At 44.2% G+C, this 20,245-nt stretch overlaps 1 protein-coding gene across 7 annotated transcripts in view; it reads right to left on the reverse strand.

The window, feature by feature from the left end:
- Window positions 1-2,394: 2,394 nt before the first annotated feature.
- The window catches only part of SFXN2 (sideroflexin 2), a 46,536-nt gene continuing 28,685 nt past the window's right edge, over window positions 2,395-20,245 (reverse strand). For 5 of the 7 annotated variants that reach the window (XM_053306326.1, XM_053306322.1, XM_053306325.1 and 2 more), the window contains 6 exons: window positions 19,483-19,543; window positions 18,955-19,021; window positions 13,625-13,674; window positions 12,722-12,771; window positions 11,607-11,654; window positions 2,395-9,183 (listed from right to left, as the gene is read on the reverse strand). In XM_053306326.1, coding sequence (XP_053162301.1) covers window positions 9,084-9,183; window positions 11,607-11,654; window positions 12,722-12,771; window positions 13,625-13,674; window positions 18,955-19,021; window positions 19,483-19,543 — 376 coding nt within the window. In that variant the 3' untranslated portion in view covers window positions 2,395-9,083. Of the gene's footprint in view, window positions 9,184-9,999; window positions 10,121-11,606; window positions 11,655-12,721; window positions 12,860-13,624; window positions 13,675-18,954; window positions 19,022-19,482; window positions 19,544-20,245 lie in introns of those variants that run through there. The other 2 variants (XR_008318907.1, XM_053306327.1) reach the window with 2 other exon arrangements.

Below are 20,245 nucleotides of genomic sequence, written 5' to 3' on the forward strand. Positions count from 1 at the left end.
TTCAGTCATCTCCTTGTTCACAATTCACTGTGGCAGAGCACAGCTCAGGACTTGTTCACAATTGCCACTTGTGGCATACATGCAAAGCCCAAGCAGCAAGTCATTCATGTTATATAGGAGAACCATCACTTTTAAACAGCAGAGCTATCACTGTTGAACTCTTTTTAAAACACTGAAATATAATCATGCGGGGCTGTCAATTTAGAGTAGCAGTGGGGGAAGGAATGCTTTAACCCTCCCCTGGTCTTTTGTCCCAATCAAAATCCCACCCCTGAGGCTGTTTGCTCTGAAATACGTGTATTTGGCCCATGGCTGCATTTCAGTAACAAGAACATCTCAGGAGGCCAATCACAGATCTCCCTAATAACACATAGCTTGATTCTGAGGTAGCAGCCCAACCAACCTCAGCAGGTAAGCAGAACCTGCTGAGCATGTAAGAAGATACAATACATCTGAAGATGTTGAGGAGAAACTACTGAACCACAAGATGTGAATCTGAGTAGAAAGAGGAACACCATGTTCTGCTAATGAAAGTGCAAGTCACAGCCATTCTAAGTCCCAGTGAGGTTTAGTGGGAAACTTAGTGCTGACACATACGATTAATATGTTTTTGGGACACAATACATCACCATGCCACTCTGTATAAGGGAACAAAACGAATTAATCTTCACAGCATTCTGTAGCAATTAATGAATGAGAACCAGAGCATGACAGAGCTAGATAAAATCAGAAAAGCATACATTCTGCATAGCACTTAGGTTGGTGTACTCTCCATTCTTTGAAGTCTTACTATCAAGACTATGCATCCTTCAAAAAAAAAAAAGCATGCTGGTTTAAAAGATTGGGGTGAACTAGCAATGTGAGTATTTGGACATTTCTTGTGGTTGAACCTGTTTGACCCTGGCTATTTGCATCCATGCACACATAAAACTGGTGGAGCTGACTCCTTTAACAGCTTATTCCCCACACAGCCCAAACACTGGGGGTGCCAACCAAACCCCCCTGGGCCAGTTCTGTTAACACTCCTTCTCTTCCAGCTTTTAGGAGGGAAGTTTTACCACTGCACCCTGGTGGCGCAGTGGTAAAACTGCCGCCCTGTAACCAGAATGTTACAAGTTCGATCCTGACCATGGGCTCAAGGTTGACTCAGCCTTCCATCCTTCCAAGGTCGGTAAAACGAGTACCCAGAATGTTGGGGGCAATATGCTAAATCATTGTAAAGCACTTAGCGAGCTCCGGCTATAAAGCGGTATATAAATGTAAGTGCTATTGCTAAGTGCCCTTTTTATCCAGGCTTTTGGCCAGTGAGCTGTCCTCTGCTCTTTTAAAACTTTTAGCTGTATTTGTTCTGCTTTTATTGAATTGTTTTTATCTTAACCCCTTCCCTGGCCTGTTGTCCCAATTAAAATTAGGGCCCTAAGACCCCAGAATGGTTAACAACAAGATAAAAACAATTCAATAAAAGCAGAACAAATACAGCTAAAAGTTTTAAAAGAGCAAAGGACAGCTCATTGGCCAAAAGCCTGGATAAAAAGGGCAGTCTTCACTTCCCTCCTAAAGGCTGGGAGAGAAGGATCCATGAGGCTCTCAGCTGAACACTGCAACAAATGTGAAATGTTATGTAAGCATTACTGCGTATCAAACTATCCTCATCAAAAAGGATTTGGTGGATGCAAGACAGGCTAGAGAGAAAGGAAGCATAATCTAGAGGACTATTGGACTATTATATACTGACAATCATAATGAAGAGGATTGTGATAATAGATTTTTGGAATGGATCTGGTGGTTTTTCCAGTTTCCTGAAGAAATGTCAGTGCAATAGGATGTCAAGCATAACTAGCAACTTTTATCCTATAATAAATCGTTCTGTAAATGCCTCCAATTCAAGGCTTGGGGAAAGCATCTGCTTTTTGTACCAAGGAAAGCAGCAACAGCAGCTTAAGAAACCTTCCCTCTAATGCCCAGTTCCTCTGCCCAACCCTTCTGACCTAGGAGGTTTCTAAACATCATCCCTTCAGCACTTCCTGTTCATTGTTCTCAGTCATCCCACGGATTCTCTGACTAATTCCTGTGATGCAATTTCTGCGCTCATCATGAAGCACAGGTGCAGTTTCTTTTATTTGCATAACAGTGTCAGTTCAGAAGGCCCATGTACCATTTAGATCACTCACTGGATATGGGAGTTCTTGAAGAAGAATATAGATGTGTTTAGAATACCAATTCACAGAGGCCTTAGTGGACTTTCAAATCCACTCTGCACTCACAGATTTACACTCCTCTAACATCTCAAGCTGCAAGGCTCAGTACGCATCACAGAAAGGGAGAAAGATCCTTCCTGGCTCTTTTAATACATGCTTCCAAATATTTACAAAAGGAAGAGTCAATGACAGTAGCTAAAATCAGAATGCTTTATTTTGTCTCCTTCCTATTGCTTACAACAGAACCTCCCATTTGGAGGTGCAATAACCTTAACCTTTTTTTGTCCATCATCAACACTGAGCATTGATTAGTTCATCCTAGCCAAATCCAAGAATAGCAAAGAATACAGATCTCCCCATGTTTGTTAACCCATACAGCAGGCTTTAGTCAGCACCAGCATAGCTAGCAACATTTAGCTAGCAACAGCATAAAATGTGACAGTCATCTGCCCTTTCTTTCTGAGAAAATGGGCAAATGTCAACATTAAAAAACAAAAAACAAAAAACAGGAACAGGAAAAGGTGTCTGTATTCAATCACAACAGTTTCAATGCAAGACAAACTGGAGTCCTAAAACAAGTTGCTGCCTAAACAAACTACCAGCAAGGGACAAGAGTTTCACTGTGAACTTGTAGGTACCTATCAAATGAACATATTTGCAAAGGCAGCTATTTCTTTATTTAACACACTTGTATACCACCCCATATGCAAGTCTCTGGGTGATTCAAGAAGGCATGCCTACTTAGGTGCTGTGCACCATCTCTCACCCTTCCTCACCTCGCACTCAAACATTCGGATTTCTGCATATAAGAAATTGATTGCACAATGACAATATTTATATAGCACATTTCAAGTGTTCAAAGTGCCTCACATATGTTATCAGAGTAATAATGTACAACAGTCCTGTAAGGTAGGCCACTATTATCCCCAAGTTGCAGATGAGGCAAAACAAAGGCTGAGGGAACAGTGGCTTGCCTAAAGTTACCTAGTGAGTTCAAGGCTGAGGTAAGAGCTGAAACCAAGAATTTCCAGAGTCACACCCTAGTGCTATCTCTTCTTATTGTTTAGTTTAAGAGCATTAAAGTGCTATCTCCAATACAGAGGGGAGATAGCAAGGCTGTGCCACTTACAACTTGGCAGGCTGCTTTCTACCAAGCCAAACCATAGGTCCATTTAGCTCAGTATTGTCTGCACAGACTGGCAGTGGCTTCTCCAAGGTTGCAGGCAGGAATCTCTCTAAGGCCTATCCCGGAGATGCCAGGGAGGGAACTTGAAACCCAGATGCTCTTCCAGAGCAGCCCCATCCCCTAAGGGGAATATTTTACAGTGCTCACATGTAGTCTCCCATTCAAGTGTAACCAGGGTGGACCCTGCTTAGCAAAGGGGACAATACATGCTTGCTACCACAAGACCAGCTCTCCTTGACTGATAGAGTGAACAGCTCTGACTGAAGCTATTCCTGGAGATTCCCCCCACCCCCAATATTTTTCACAATATCAGGCCATTAAGATCTCCAGGATTGTTACTGGGTGATTGATGCCAATTCCCAAAGAATCCCGGCCAGTCTTGGAGGGTTGGCAACCTTATTGATCCAGCTGCCATAGCTGAATATGTGTAGACCTACAGAAATTTCCCCCTTAATTAAGGACAAAATCAGCATGCACTAGAGGAGATAGCAGCCTTTTAGAGGGAAGCCTGATACTATCCTGGGCAAACCTATTGACTCAAGCCTAGTGCACAGTGTAGTGGGAAACCTGTGCCAAGTCTATACCACTTCAGATTGCAGGTGGGGTCTCACAAAACTAAATATTTATTCATTTGCCATACCCAAATCCCTACACATTGAAAAACAGATGTCAAGGAGATGGGGTAAGGTCTACATTTCCCCCATAATATCTAGTTTTCTATGTGCAGGGTTTTTGCTTTACATAGGGGAGTACTAAAATCATGTGAGCCCCCATCTACTGTGGTACAGTCCAGACACTTCCGTGAGGCTATCACTATTTCACATTCTGAAGGTATATTCCTTTTTTCTGGGAAGGAGTTTTAGGGAGAGAGAACAAGCAGTTAAGACCATTATTTCCTAGAGTGGGGGAAAGGACATTGCCTTCTTTTCCTATTGTAATATGTGAATGAACAGGAGGTGCATGCTCTTCACTGGATCTTGGAAAGAGGAGATAGTAGCAGGAATATCCAGTTTACAGTCTGACTCATTTGAGTTCCATTAGGCGGTTACCTGTTTGCAGCAGGTATGGCTTACAAGCTAATTTCCAACCCTATAGGAGGCAGAGAATGGGCTGAGATAGCTCCCTGATGTGCTTGATTAATAATCAGCAGAGGAGTTTGGTCCTTCTGAAGGCGTGAGCAACATCACAGTACACAGGCCTATATCCACTCATCCAGTGTAAAACCTGGAGTAACTCCCACAATTTGTACCTATTTGGGTTTTTGCACCCAGTATGAACTAAGATAGATTTTGGCCACAAACATGCTGGACAGAAACTGCTCTGGAAAGACAGACATAGCATCTATCTGGAAACCCCAGAGTTGCATAGAAACTGAATGCACAAAGTTAGGGGATGTAGCTGTACAGATGGGAGGTTGGGGAAAAGATCTATAGAGACGGGTACACCCAACTAAAAAATATCTTCTTGTTAGGAGTGCTATGGGAGTTTAAGAAGAGCCCTGCTGGTTCAGTTCAAAGGTCCAGCATCTTGTTCCTGTTCCTACTTGGCCAATCAGATGCCTCCAAGAAACCCACAAACAGGGTGTGAAGGAAACAGCACTTGCCTGCTGTTGCTCCCAGGAGCTGATATTCAGTGGCATACTGGGTCTGTCCATGGCGGTTCCACTTAGTACCTTAGTAGTATGGCCAATAGGTGCTGATAGACCCATCCTCCATACATTTGTCTACTCCCCTTTGAAAGTTATCTAAGGTAGCGGCCATAACAACATCCTGTGACAATGAATTCCAGAAATTAATTATGCACTGTGTAAATAAGTACTTTCTTTTGTTTGACTTGAACCTCCTGCCAGTCAATGTAACTGAAGGACCCTGAATTCTAGAGTATTATGAGAGAAGGGGGAGGGGGAATTATCTATATCACTTTCTGCAATTCATGCGTAAGTCACCAAGGCATTGTCACTGCCGGTGTTTTATCTCAGCAGAAGCAACCCAAAGCTGATCCTCATTCCTCCTACTTTGAAAAATTGATCTCTAGAATTTGCTTGTGGTCTGATCAGTTCTCCTTGTCAGGGTGGTTTCCTAAACAATGCTGTGATGAATTAAGGCAAATAGCTCATAGGCTCACCTGAGCTTGTTACCAAAAAAAAGAAAGAAAGAAAAGAAACAGGTCAGCTGTTTCTGTAAACGGTATAGCTTGTTTGCACATTACTAAAGATAACCTTTCTAAGCTAAACTACTAAATAACTTAAATCTAAAGCCCTAGACATCTTAAAGATAGCTTAAATCTGTCTGCTTGCAAGTCCTTAGAGCTGAGCTATCTACCTGCTCAGATATAGCAAAATGTTGAACAAACTCTCAATTAGCACCTTTGTCAGTAAACTAAGTAGTAGGTACCTAGAGTAGAATTTATAGACAGATAGACAGACTGAAACAACATCTAATCTACTATTTTAAAACAGAGAAATATAAAGCATTATAAATGTGTTGGCATTTAACACTATTTTAGGAATAGGTTTTGAATGAACAAAACACAGTTTTTTCTTTCAATATGACTGATGTAGGGTGGACAAGGTTGGGAACAGAAATTAAGTCTTCCTCTTTGGGATTTTCCAGAGTTGGATACAGGGATCTTCTCTGTTCTTTGCCAGGTACCTAACATAATACAATATGTGCAGAATGGACTCTCTAGGGGAAAACACAAAGGCAACTGGGAAGGATCTTTCTTGAATCAGGTAGAGACATTAGCCCAGTGTACACAGATTCAGATCTGTATGTAGGTACAGTTGTTCACATGTTATGTTGAACACAGGTACAGCAGTCCTATCTGTACCCATTTCAGGGGACCTGTACTCAGGTTCACTTTTAAGATGACTGTAGGTACTCATTCACACAAAACGGAGCATTGGTCACTCACCGTGAAGGCTGCTTCTTGCTTCTGGGTCCAAGGGCGTCTCGTGTGTGGGTTATGTGATCCCATGTGACTCCAGAGGCAGGACTAAGTTAATTAGTTTCGCTTTTAAGCCTGGGAGGAGCTAACCCACCTCAGTTCTTTTAGGCCAATATGTGATAGGTACTTCAAACTCTATAAAAACCTGGTAGAAACTAGGAATAACATGTCAACAAACAACCTGACCAGATTACTACTGCCATTCCTGTATGGTAGTGTGGTCAATAATAAAAAATACTATAAAATAAGTTGTTCAAAAAAATTTGCAGACTATGATCCCCTGGATTCTGGACAGTATACACCGGCATCAAGGGTGGGTTGAGACGTCCTTGGACCCAGCAGCAAGAAGGAGCCTTCACAGTGAGTGACCAATGTTCCATTCTCTGCTGCTGGAGTCAAAGGGCGTCTCACGTGTGGGGACATACCACAGCCCTAAAACCAACTGGGGGAGGGGGGAGAGCCAGGCACTTACCGTGCAGGAAGGACCTGTTGTAGAACATGCCTCCCAAAGCCGCCTGAGCGGAGAAAAAGGCGTCCAATTCATAATGTTTGGTGAACATGGAAGGTGCCTGCCAGGTGGCTGCTCGGCAGATATCCTGGATGGGGCGTCGGTTGAAAAAGAAGCCGAGGCCACTGCAGACCTCATGGAATGGGCAAGAATTTTCGTGGGTGCCTTGAGATTTTGGGATTCGTAGGCTAATGTTATGCACACATTCAGCCACTGAGCTATGGGCTCAGATGAGTGTACACTGCGTTCCCTTTGTCTAGACCTGGATCTAGCTTTTTAAAGACATTTTCACGTGCTTTCTCTTTTTCTTAGCCTTTTTCACTTTTTGGACTTCAATTTATCATATTTCTCAAAGGAATTTGCCAATAAGCCCACAAACTATGACCCCCAGGTAGGTGGCACATCCCCAGTCATTTGAGTTAAAGTCTGGATTGTGGTTAAATTCGGGGTCAGACTAGATGACCTTGAGGGATACAAGGTGAGAAGCAGCAGATTCAGTAGACCCATCATGGGCCGAGCTCATCAGTTCAGATGTGCCAGTCATAGCCAAGCTCCTTGTCACCACTGCGCGGGGGTGGGGAGCAATTGCTTCGTAAAAGAAGTGCCCACTGACATGGTCTCAGGTGCTGTCCCCACATTACTCTGTGTCTTCTTGGGGGCCTTCTGGCCGGAACAAGCCATTGCCAGAGGGACTGGGCCCACGAGGCCTCGATGGGCATGCAGGGGTAGTGGGAATGCCATTGCTGCTGGTGGTCGGCAGGTAGGGCTGGAAGGAAGCAGCAATGGAGTCGATGCTTGGGCCGCTTCCCTGCCCTCCGCAATGGCCGCTGGCCTTGTTTGCAACTCCAGAATGCCACTGAACAGCTGATGGGCGATGGCGGCGCATTCTGGAGCTTTGTGGCTGAGAATGGAGGCTGCCGATGAAGTCTGCCCTGTAGAGGGCCTCGCAGCAACTCCGAAGCCTAAACGAAGCCTTGCAACAGCCTGAACCTTTCTTCCCCCTTGGTACTCTAATATGGAGTACCCTGCTGGCCCTTTCCATGCAGCATAAAGAGGAAGGGAGGGGGGGAGGGGGGAGGCTGAGAAGTGGAGGCCAAGTTAGCAGGAAGGAGAGAAAAACTCAGGAGAATTGGGAAGGAGCTGCCTCGAGCCCTGCAGTACTAAAAGAACTGAGGTGGGTTAGCTCCTCCCAGCCTCAAAGGCAAAACTAATTAACTTAGACCTGCCTCTAGAGTCACATGGGATCGCATAACCCACACGTGAGATGCCCTTGGACTCCAGCAGCAGAGAAATACATACAGACACCTGAACACAGCTACAACATATTTTCTGAATAAGGCTTTTCTATCTGCATCATACATTTGAAGGACCTGTATCTGGGGTCACTTTTAAAATGACTAGAGGTATTGTCATTCACACAAAAACATACACCTGTGTAGACAGCTGAACACAGGTACAACATACTTGTATTTAACCAAACAGAAGACTCTGAATTTAAGATGGCCCTCTCAAAAAGTAGAGATTAAATACAGGTTATACTTGCATTTACTCGAAAGGAACAGGTCTCTGAATTTAAGAGGACCCCCTAATTTCTAATATCAAAAAACCTGGGGGAGAAACTAGTCTTGGATTCAGGTAAATGTAGTAATGTCTGAATACGGCTTTTCTGTTGCACCATACAGTTGAGGGACTTGTACCCAAGTTCACTTTTAAAACAAACACAGGTACAGTAATTCACACAAAAACATGTAAATGCATCCAGACATCTGAATGCAGGTACAACATAATGTCTGAATAGAACTACTGATGTGTGGCCTTCAGTGCCGAGAGGAACATGGCAGGATGACGTGGGGCATGTGACAGAGAGCAACTGACTCAGACCAAGAAAGTCATTCCATTTCTGACCAATACTAGAAAAAGGCAGAAGATTCCCCACCACCACTACTGCCAAGCACATGATGACTATGACCTCATATCAAAGCCCAAATCTATTTCCAAGCATAAGGATGGGACCACAAGGAGAACAGTCCAAAGCGAAACCCTCGACAAAGCCCAAATTTCCCCATCTATACAACTCCTCACACCAAAGCATTAGAAATGGAGGTTCAGAGCTGCTCTTTCTGAGGTATCTTGAACTCATCTCCTAACCATGTTATTTCAGAGGCATCTCCAGGGTAAGGATTTGGAGGTGGGATGTTGCAGCACAGTGAGCAGATTCACTGAGTTCTTGAGAGGGCTGTTCCATTCATAAACCTTTGTTAAAATAGACGTAAGGCACTTTGTCCCCATATTTGGCCACAACTGACTCTCGGAGATCAGGCTCCAGGTGTGAAAGGGCAATTGAGCTGCAAAGAAGGGAAGAAGAAACACTTTGATGTGTATGTAGCTCGAAGCTGCTCAATACAGACTGACCTTGGAATGAACATATGAAAATGTGAAACTGCCTTATAATGACTTGAACCATTGGTCCATTGAGTTCAGAACTGTTGGCACTGACCAGCAGCAGTTTTCCAGGGTTTCAGAGAGGAGCCTTTCCTAAACCGAGCTGAAGGTGCCAAGGATTGAGCATGGAGCTATCTATGCAGAGCATGCTCTTTACCACGAAGCTATGGCCTCTCTAGGGACCGAGAGCCAGCATGGTGTGAGAGCCAGCGTGGTGTAGTGGTTAGAGTGCTGGACTAGGACCGGGGAGACCTGGGTTCAAATCCCCATTCAGCCATGAAACTAGCTGGGTGACTCTGGGCCAGTCACTTCTCTCTCAGCCTAACCTACTTCACAGGGTTGTTGTGAAAGAGAAACTCAAGTATGTAGTACACCACTCTGGGCTCCTTGGAGGAAGACCAGGATATAAATGTAAAAGTAATAATAATAATAATTATTATTATGCACAGAAAACTCGAGTGAGATTGTCTTCCCTGCCACAGATTACCTTTGTGTAAAACTGGAAAAATAACTTCACCGTCAGTTCTAAAATGAGAGCTGTAATCTAGCTGGTTTCTGTGTATTACTATTATGAGCCTAGTAGACACATTCACATTCAGCTTTCTGAGTACTACCTCAAAATTAAAGCTTAAATGAACTCTGATCAGTTTGGTGAAGCAGAGGATGCTCAGGATGACCATCATAGGCCTGCATTTACTATCAGTTTATTTGTCACCTGCCTGGAAAGAATGGAGAAGAGTCTCAGTGAGATGGAGTTGAAACTGGAGCAAAGGACTGCACCTCTACTGCTATACTTGAATGAGTGATGGCTTTGCCTCCCTACTCCTGAAGATTGAGAAGCTATAAAAAGAGGCAGAAGTTGAATCGGTACTAAGTTAAAATAGTACTGAAAATAAATAGTACTGTAAATAAAAATATGTTAAATAAATAATTAATAAATAAGTATCCTCTCCCTTGCGAGGAAGGTCCTTGTGAGGTGGACACTTGTAGATTAGAGTGCAAACACATATGATGCCAAAACATTCTGGGGATAGTGCAGCACGACAGAGTAGAACTAACATGTAACTCTCAGTCAAAGACAAAGTTCCTATGGAAGTTCACCAGCAGTAAAGTCTGGGAACTACTGATGGAGTAGATCCAAGGTGTCATACTCCACGCATGTGGGAATCAGTGCAGGAGGAGAAAGGGCTAACCCCCTTCCCTCTATGCCACAGCTCCAATTCAGATCAAGCTCCATGGCTGGTTGTTTTTAAAAAAAAACTATCAATTTTTATTATGTTTAATAAACTATCAATGATTAACTACTATTTAATTAGTAGTTAATTGTATAAAACTTTAATAATGAAATTTTAATTTATGTCATGTGTAACATAAATTTGTTCTTACGTTAAGTTTTATTGTGTAATTTTAGTGAAGTTTATTTCCATTTTAGCATGTGTTACTTTGACATATGATATTATTATACATAATTCTTTTTTAAAACTATTTTTCTTATTAATAAAAATAATATAATAAATATGCTTCATAAATTAGTAAATATATATGGTCATTTTTGGTTGATACACTATGTGTGGCTCCCTGGAAGTGCGCTGGAATCAAACCTGGCCCCCTACCCATTGAGTTCGACACCCCTGAGTAGATGGTTTAACTTGCACCTGAACTGCGTAACTTTGGCCATCCAGCTGTTGTTGGGACGACAACTCACATGATCCCCAGCCACAATGCCAAAAGGCACGGATGATAGGAACTGTAGTCCAACGTCTGCAGGAGAGGTGAAGCTGTGCTGTCCTGATCTACACCCACTGCATTATTTTGTGTGTGAATATGGAGGTGCCATTCTGACCTAAAGAGCCACTCAGACCTGGTCCACTAGTTCCCACAGAACTAAAAGGCCAGGAAACCACTCCTTTAGCTAAACAGATCTGGGCAGAAAATCAAGCCCAGAGAGCCTTTTGCTGGTTTGTTCCTCCAACAAGTGTATTGTTGCTACCAACTGAATGTGGTTGTGATTAAACAGCACGGCTGTAGTTCTAAGCACACTCACTAGGACACGAGTCCTATTAAACTTGAAGGGGGTTATTTCTGAGCAAGCAGTGGGCTGTAATTGGGTCGTGAACTAGCACAAATCATTCCTGCCTGCCTAAGCCGGGATCCTGCTTTCACTCTATTAGGTCCCCTGGTGTGGAGAGGTTACACATTGACTGAAGGGATTTGGCAACATCAATGGTTTTGCATGGAAGGCATGAGGCTTGCACAGGGAGGTCAGGATGAAGATACATAACTGGAGGGGAGGACAGAGAGCAAGAAGGAAGAATAAATCTGGTACCTCCTTTGTGGGAAGAGTGCACAGGCAACTGGAACCATGAATACAAGGCTGCAAGGCATCAAAGGCAAACCATTAGAACAACAGCTCAACACCCATTTCTATACAGTGAACTCAGCATCTATCCCGGCTTCACAGAGGCAAGACGGAGGTCCTGCCTGCAGCAGAATCCTTTTGAGGGAGATGCTTACAGTGCTACTGTGTTTCCCATCCACCCAGTCACCTGCTGAGATTTGTCACTTGGTAGTCGTTGCACTTCAGAAGCAGGTGCAACTTATAAACGCCCCTTATGAGTATCTAAAGAACTGCTTTGTACCATGTCAGACTAATTGTCCATCTACTGCCAACCTTGACCAGGGCTGGACTTCTGCCAGTCCTTCCGAGTCATGCTGTCTATAACTGGAGATATTAGGAAGTGACACTGAGGCTATATATTATGTAAACAATAGGCATGAGCTGGGCCACATAACCCTACAGTCTCTTGCCAGCATCTGCAATTTGGAGGGTATGGAGAAGGGCAGGTTTTTAAAGAGAGGCAGGGATAGGACCCCAGTTTCTAAACCCTCTTTATTAACTCCAACTTACTCCATGGTGTTTACCTCCACCAGGTGCAGAATGGTTGTAATTATTACCAGCATGCCAGGGGAGTCCCTTAACCATGTTTCCCTCTGACACAAGATGCAATGCAGCTTAATACGAACGAGAAGTGGACAGCACCCATAAACCACCATTAGTGGGAGAAAACTCCTCAAATTTGAGCTCTGTTCTTTATGCAGACCTTGAAAAGGAAAATGGGTTTTCCTTGTGTCCTCGGCTGCTTTTACATTGCTTTTTATTTTGTTTATTTATTTATTTTATTGTTAAATTTATATATCGCCTTTGATTAAAGCAATCCCAAGGCGGTTTACAGCAAAAAAAATTTAACACGATGGTAAAAAACACACAATTAAAATATTAAGTGGGGGGGGGGAATATTAAACAAATCTGATTTAAAAATTTAAAACAAAAAGCATAAAAGCTTTTTTACGTAGGCCATATGAGGCTTCTTCCACATAAAATCTGTAGCTTACATCTAAGGTAAGACGTAATAAAGGCAAGAAGAGAAACATTATACTTACAACCCTCCGACGAGTATTGTTTGCAATGGAGCATGCAGGACCTGGATTTTCTGTCAAAATAGCAGCATGTGAGAAAGCAAGAACTCAGAACTAAAAGGTTCTAATCAAGGAGTAACTATTCAAGTTACTCCTGAAATACTGGGGAGAGAGAGAGAGAGAATGACTCACCACTTCTTTCGAGAGTTGCAAGAATTGGACAAACAGGTTTAGCCTGCAGAATCCTTTGTTCTACAATATTATGTAACCCAAAGCATCGATGGTTTTCTACAGTGGACTCCATCAGTGTCTTGGGGACCAACTCATTCGAGGTAGACAAGCTACAGGACAGAGGCTTGCGAGAAATCACCGAGTTTTAGGCAGAGTCGGATTCATCCATCACCCTGCACCGAGTCTTTAAAATTAATTCATCTCTGTCAGATGATTTGCCCAACCTACCTGTCAAAGCAAGGCAGCAACTCTGCCGTATTGCAGTGAAATATGATTTGGGGATTGAAGATATGGGTTATCAGGTCTGGCATGGGAGAGTTGAGTAAAATGAGGGAGAAACTCCTCAAATGCACCCCTGCTAACAATGAATAAGGGGTTTTTTTGGTAGCATTCGACTTGAACTCTGTGCTGCTACATCTAGATTCCTTTTCTCCTAGTAGTTCCATAGAGGCACCATTGTTCCAATAATTTAATTCTCTGTCACAGGGTTCGCCTGTCCCTGTGTCACGCTCCTGAACAGGAGATCTACCACTTAACTTAAATACAGCTGCTCCAGCCATTTAAGACACAATAGTGCGTCTCTTATGGTGAAAACTAGCCTCTGTTATCTGACTGGCTGTATCCCCCAGGAGGTTCAGAGAAAGAAAGAAAATCAGCTAGAATGGTGGGGAAGTAGGCATATCCTGAGCCACTTACCTTCATGAATGGGTATTTTTCTAGTCTCTCCATGATAATGGGCAACAAAACTGGGGAAAGAGAAAGAGAGAGACCTTTTATTCTTGGTTAGTTTCCATTTGCCCTCACCTCAGCCACTCCCTTGTTTACTGCATAAAATGCACTAATAGGGTCTGAATACACAATACCTCTGTGTTTGTACAGAATGCAGCAACAGGGCTGTTGGTTGTTACCAGCTGCAGGGAACACGTCTCATCAGTATTGGAAGAGTTTCACTGGCTTCTTATTTGTGCAATGCCAAGTGCTAGTCTCAATTGCTTAAAGCCCTCTATAGCTTGGGAACCAGATATGACACAATCTGCCTGTTCTTGGGCATTGCAATCTTCAGCTGAGATCCATCTCCCAGTGTCCCTGCCTTCAGAGGTGAGGCAGGTGGCAACCAGGGAGGGAGGCTTTTTCGGTGGTGGTGCCCCCATTTGTGGCATGCACTCCCCAGCAAAGTCTGCTTGGCATACTCATTCAGCCCCCAAAATCAAAGTGCCTGCCATTGCCACCGCCTACATCATTGGCCTCATATCTGCTGGTTCTGGATGGGGTCACACTTCCCCAGAAAGAAGAGGTATGCAGTATGGGGGTGTTTCTGGATCCTAACCTCTCCCTGGTGTCCAGGTTGAGGCGACGGTCAGAGGTGTTTTCTGTCAGCTTCGGCTGATATGCCAGCTACATCAGTTTCTTGAGATAAATGACCCCAGAACAGTGGTACATATGCTGGAACTTGACTACTGCAATGCATTCTATGTGGGGCTGCCTTTGTATGTAGTCCGGAAACTGCAGTTAGCACAGAATGCGGCAGGCAGGTTGGTCTCTGGGTCATCTTGGAGAGACCATATCACTCCTATACTAAAAGAGCAACACTGGCTCCCAATAAGTTTACGGGCAAAATACAAGGTGCTATAAAGCCCTAAACAGCTTAGGCCCTGGGTATGTAAGAGAACGTCTTCTTCGCCATGAGCCCCACCACCCATTCAGATCATCCGGAGAGGCTCGTCTGCAGTTGCCACCGGCTCATCTGGTGGCTACACAGGGACTGCCCTGAGACTCTGGAATGTGCTCCCTGCTCAAGTAAGAGCCTCCCCATCTCTGACAACTTTTAACAAGGCTCTAAAGTTGTTGTTTTTTAACCCAAGCTTTTAAACTGTACTGTGGTTTTAAACTGTTTTAACTGGTTTTCATTTTAATCTGTTTTATGTTGTTATAAACCGCCCAGAGCCAGAAGTTTGGGGGCGGTCTACAAAATTGAAAATGAATGAATGAATGAATGAATGAATGAATGAAAGAAAGATGTTGATGGGCCCTGCTGCGCTTGCCAGGCAAGGAGACCAGTTGCGGTTCCAATGGCAGTACCAGCACTACCACTACCTCCACCACCAATGGGCCTGTCTTAGTAGGCTTACTGGGCAGGAAGCAGCAGCATGGCATGCCACACAATGCCTCTGGAGTGACTCTAAATGGAGGGCACTGTTGGAAAATTTAAATGGTGGTGCATCAGCACTAAGAGGAGCACCAGGAAGGAAGGCGTCTAGTGACAGTGCAGGCAATGGTGTCAGCAGTGGAGGGCCTCCCTGGGTGTCAGGTCCTCAGCATTTGCCTGAGGGACCATGCGCTGATGCTGGCTCAGCAGATAGGTAAAGGTGGTGGCATGCCTTTAGGGCCACTTACATTTTTTAACACCCCCATCCCCTTGCTCTCTCTTAACATTCTCTTAAAGAACTGGCTGACATTCTGTGCAATGTTAGAACTGTGTTACAGGAGCTGTGTCAGTGGGAAAGCATCACAGAGTACACATCTTGTTACATCCCCGACTGGCACAGCCCTCAAGGACATTCTTCTGAAGCCAAAAAGTCCTTTTGGAGGGGGGAGAGAGTAGCGGGGGGGGGATCGCTCATCCTTCACGCACCTTTCCCTGTTCTGCAAAATACTGCATGGAGGTGCAATGCTGAGTCTTCCACTGATGCAACCATTGTGATGCAGTTCTAACACTGCACTGAATATCAGCCACTCTGTGTAGGTTTAAGTGTACAAGTAGTTTGAATATATCGTTTTAAGAACTCTAAACAAAACATCATTGCTGTTTAAAGTTCTTTCAAAACTGCAAACGACAGTAACTTCTGAATAGAGGAATGGAGTCAGCTAGGGGACATCTTCCTGCTTGGAACAAGAGGAATGAGAGAAAACCTATTTTGCAGGAAAGTCATACACTACAACACACAAAAAGCACTAAGGTACCAAAAAATGTATTCTCTTGCAGCTTTTGGTGGCTCAAAGATAAAATGACATCAAGAGGAAAGACTGGGGGAAAGGTCATTTAGAAAACTCATTTAGAAAACTATGTATCAAAATTTGACCTAACTGTAATGATTTTAAAAGGGGGGATAATTTAATATAGTTAAATTATTGATTATATTTCAAACATAATTAATATTTTACTCTTTAGAGAAGAAGTTGCTGTGGTGTTCACAAGAGTCAGACCTAAAGACAGCTCCTAGAGCCCTTAATATTACCTACCGCAGTACTAGAGTATTCTGTTAGGTATATCCCTTTTTAAGGTGGAATTGGTGGTGTTTGCTCCCAAATTATTAAAAGAGAAAAAAGATTTTGGTTAGCCTTGGTGTGAGACTGTTTTTGCCAAGAATAGCACCTGCTGTGTAAGTTTGGTGCTGAACCCGTTTGCCACAGAAAGGACTGGTTTCAGGCGCGAAACAATGATAGGGCAAGGGGAGACAGTTGTCTGGGGGCCCCACTGCCTGGAGGGGCACCCCAGGGGCACCTCATGTGACTCCCCATTGCCCCCTGCCCAGCCCCAAGGCCCTTCAGCCACTTGCCCTCTTTGCCGTCTCTCCTGCTTGTTCTGCTGGCCGCAATCCAAGCAGCAGCCAAGCTGCAAAGAGCTCCTTTTCTCCCGCCTCTCAGCTGATCGGCGGGTGGGCGGGGCTTCCACGGAGGCCTCCTGTAGGCCTCTGTGAAGCCTGAACTCCAGTAGGGCCCAAGCCAGCCAGGAAGGAGAAGGCAGCCAGAGTGGCCACCACTGGTCTCTGCAGCAGAAGACCCCTTGCTGCCCTGCCCAACCCAGCATTTGCCAGGTAGAGTGTGAACTCCTTTTTGTGGTTACCTTTCCCGCCCCCCGCCCCATATATAGGGATCTGCTTGCCATAGGGCTTGGATATGGGGGGGGGAGGGACCGAGAAGTCTCTGAATATTTATTTTGAAACAGCTTGGAAAATTTGCTGACTTAAAAAAACTATCTAAAAAGTCCTATAAGTGGCTTGTTTCATGGCAGAAAATTGCAAAAACTTCTGGAACAGTATTTTATTAATTTTATTTATTCATTCATTCATTTATAAATGCACTTATGTTCAAGTTGTTTTGCAACCCAGAAGGTCTGAGTGAGAACTGTGAAGCATGTGTGGTGCTTTTATTTTATTTTTCTTGTGTGTGAACTGCTCCCCAATAACTTGCAGGGACTTCAGGGTAAATCTGGCCAACATGTGAATGCAGCACCTCCATTCCAGAGGAGAGGTGTCTTAAAGGGCTTTAAAAGCCTCCTGTGAAAAACCTCCTGCAATCAAACTTGACTGAATTTGTTCAGAATTCTGGGAAAACAAACATAGGTTCACCCTGCATGGTTGAAAGTCTCCTTTGCTAATCTGCAGCGAGGGGCCCATTCTAATAATTCATCTTTCTAGTGTGTTCTAGGCATTAAAAGTAATACAAATGTATAGTACTCAATGTATATCACTATATATTGTGATGTGTGTGTATTCAGTGAAATGTATTTGCAGGCAGCATACTTATTTTGGAATATCAGACTTAAATCCTTGGGGGCCTGGGGTGTGCGGAGGCCCTGGACTTTAGGGGGGGGGGCATTTTAAAATCTTGTCTCTGGGCCCACTCCAACCTTGCTACGCCCCTGACTGGTTTGGTGGCTTGATCGCAGACCAACCTGGGGGTGGTTTGATCCACAATCGAGCCAGACCAAGCCCAGTTCAGGCAGAGCGATTCAGCACCGAGGAGGCAGCCGGTGGGGATGAGATAGGTAGTTAAAGGGTCTTCTTACATGCCAAGCGTGCTGCTGGTGCTGCCACTTGTCCCCCAGCACAGCCCACAGCAAAAGCATGTGTTCCTCCCTCCTTTACCAAATCGCCTGCATGTGCAAACTCCATGCAAATGGCCTCTGCTCATGCAGCTTGGGAAAGGAGGGAGGATTGCAAGCGTTTTTGCCATGGGCTGCACCGGAGGGTGGAGTGAGCAGTGGCAATGGCAGCACACTTGGCGGGTAAGAAGATCCTTTAACTACTACCTCATCACCCTTCCCCACCACCCCTTCACAGGAACCAGGACCTCCACCCCTTTACTTGTAAAGGGGAATCCTCAGCGGATTCCACTTTACAAATATTTGCCGCCAAACCACTTTGATCAAAGGGACCGGACCAGCCTGTTCAGCACAAATTAGATTCAAATTTGAGCCGAAACACAATTTTTGGTTTGTGAACATCCCTATTGTTGTGCACTGTGCATGGCCTTCACTTCTTCCTTCCCAGTCAAAGTAATGAGATCATTGGCACTTGACTTTTTGTTTTGAATCAGGAGAAAGGAAAGTGAGAGTGAAACCCTTAACTAAGGCCTGGAACAGTGTGTTGGGGCAGAAGAGAAAGATGTAGAGTGGATACTAATGTGACCTGTTGATATCTGGGATGGAAATGTCAACTCTGCAAGCTGTCCTTTAGTAGGACCCTCGGGGGGGCGGGGCGGGGAGAGCGTGTGCAAGTGGTGTGGGGGGGAATGCTTTGCATTCTGGAGCTTGTTTTTGTATTTCCTTTTTTTTTTTGTCCTTGCAACTGAAAACCTCTAATGAAGTGATGTGCCTTGATTTTATTGAGCTCTGATATCTGATACTATTTTTGATAGCTCTCAGTAAAGAGATATTAGAGGAGTAATGAGTCCCACTTCTTTTTCACCTGTCTGAACAAACTTTGGATTGGCCTAGCCCAATACCATCAGAGTTCATTTTGCTGTGGAAGGAAAAGCCTCAGTGAAATAAAGTATACGTTCTCGGCAGGCACATATATCTCCCCACCAAAAGCATCATGTCTGTGACAATCCCTCCCTAGGGACCAAAAACAGGACCAAAATGGAGGCTACCACAGGAGGCTGCAGGCTCCTCCTGCTCCTCCTCTCTTGACAGCAAAAGCCAGCTTGCTTGGTGAGATTTTTGCCTTGTACGGTGCCCATCCCTAGTGCTGCTTGCCAAGCTGTGATTTAATAAGGGGGTGGGGGAGACGCTTGGTGCTTACTCATGCCAGGAGCAGCCATGGTGATGCGGGAAATCACCACCTGGGTTATCCCCTTGATTGCAGCTCTCTGAAAGAAAGAAATGGCAGTGTCACACTAGTCCTTTAAATACGATAAAAATGCACTTCTGAATGTATTCATTCAATTGATTTCTTTTTAATCCACCTTTTGGAGCCTAGCTCCCACAAGAAGTATTTTGGGGCAGAAACATTTTGTGGCTAGTAGATTTTGAAGAAGACGACTGTTAAGCATAAGAAACATGGGACCACATAGTGTAAATGATTCTTAGAAGCTCTTATTAAAGGGGGGATTTTCCTGACGACTGCTGTGTTGAAGTCCTAGGGAACACCAGTCAGTCACACCACCTTTCAAAAACCTGATGTGCTTGCTGGTGGAGACGGTGGATCTTTTGGCCACCAGCAGCACTGGCAAGACTATTTCCAAATACTTTCGAAAGCTCTGTGCACCCAAACCAAACAACAGAACACTGCTGCTTTATGTCCCCCAAACTCCTGAAGGACGGCACTTACCCTGGACTCTCCCAGAGGGTTGTCATTTTCATCTGTCACCAAGATCCCACTAATCAGTTCCCTAATGCAGACACAGACACATTAGCCTCAGGCATGATTTGTTTGTTCATTCAGTTTCTATACCCCAAAATTAGAACTCAAGGCAGCGCACAATAAAATAGGATACACACATTATGAGTGATCTGCCCACCCTCCCTAAGCCCATCATGTTGAATACCTCCAACATGCATCTTTCTGCCCTATAAGTTCTGCATAGTGACAATTCTGCCATTCTGACTTTGAGACTTCAGTTTCATGTTCATCAGGACAAGTCACTTTAAGGGGAGATTCCCAAAGGGAGATAAAGAATAACACAGAGGCTACATAGGAACATAGGCAGCTGCCATATACTGAGTCAGACCATTGGTCTATCTAGCTCAGTATTGTCTATACAGACTGGCAGCAGCTTCTCTAAGGTTGCAGGCAGGAGTCTCTCTCAGCCCTATTGTGTAGAGAAGCCAGGGAGGGAACTTGGAACCTTCTGCTCTTCCCAGAGCAGCTCCATCCCCTGAGGGGAATATTCCAGACCCTTACTGCTGCAGCAGAAGGCAGCTACTGTTCGCCTACTTTACATGTGGATCCTTTTACTTTTATGTGTGTGCACACAAGCCTCATGTGTAGTTTATTTATATACTTATATTTATTTATATACCACCTGTTACGTCTATCTCTAGGCAGTGTATATAATATAATATATCTGTATATAACTTCCTAGAGCTTTGGA

Source organism: Hemicordylus capensis, chromosome 3, assembly GCF_027244095.1.
Source record: "Hemicordylus capensis ecotype Gifberg chromosome 3, rHemCap1.1.pri, whole genome shotgun sequence".
Taxonomy (NCBI): domain Eukaryota; kingdom Metazoa; phylum Chordata; class Lepidosauria; order Squamata; family Cordylidae; genus Hemicordylus; species Hemicordylus capensis.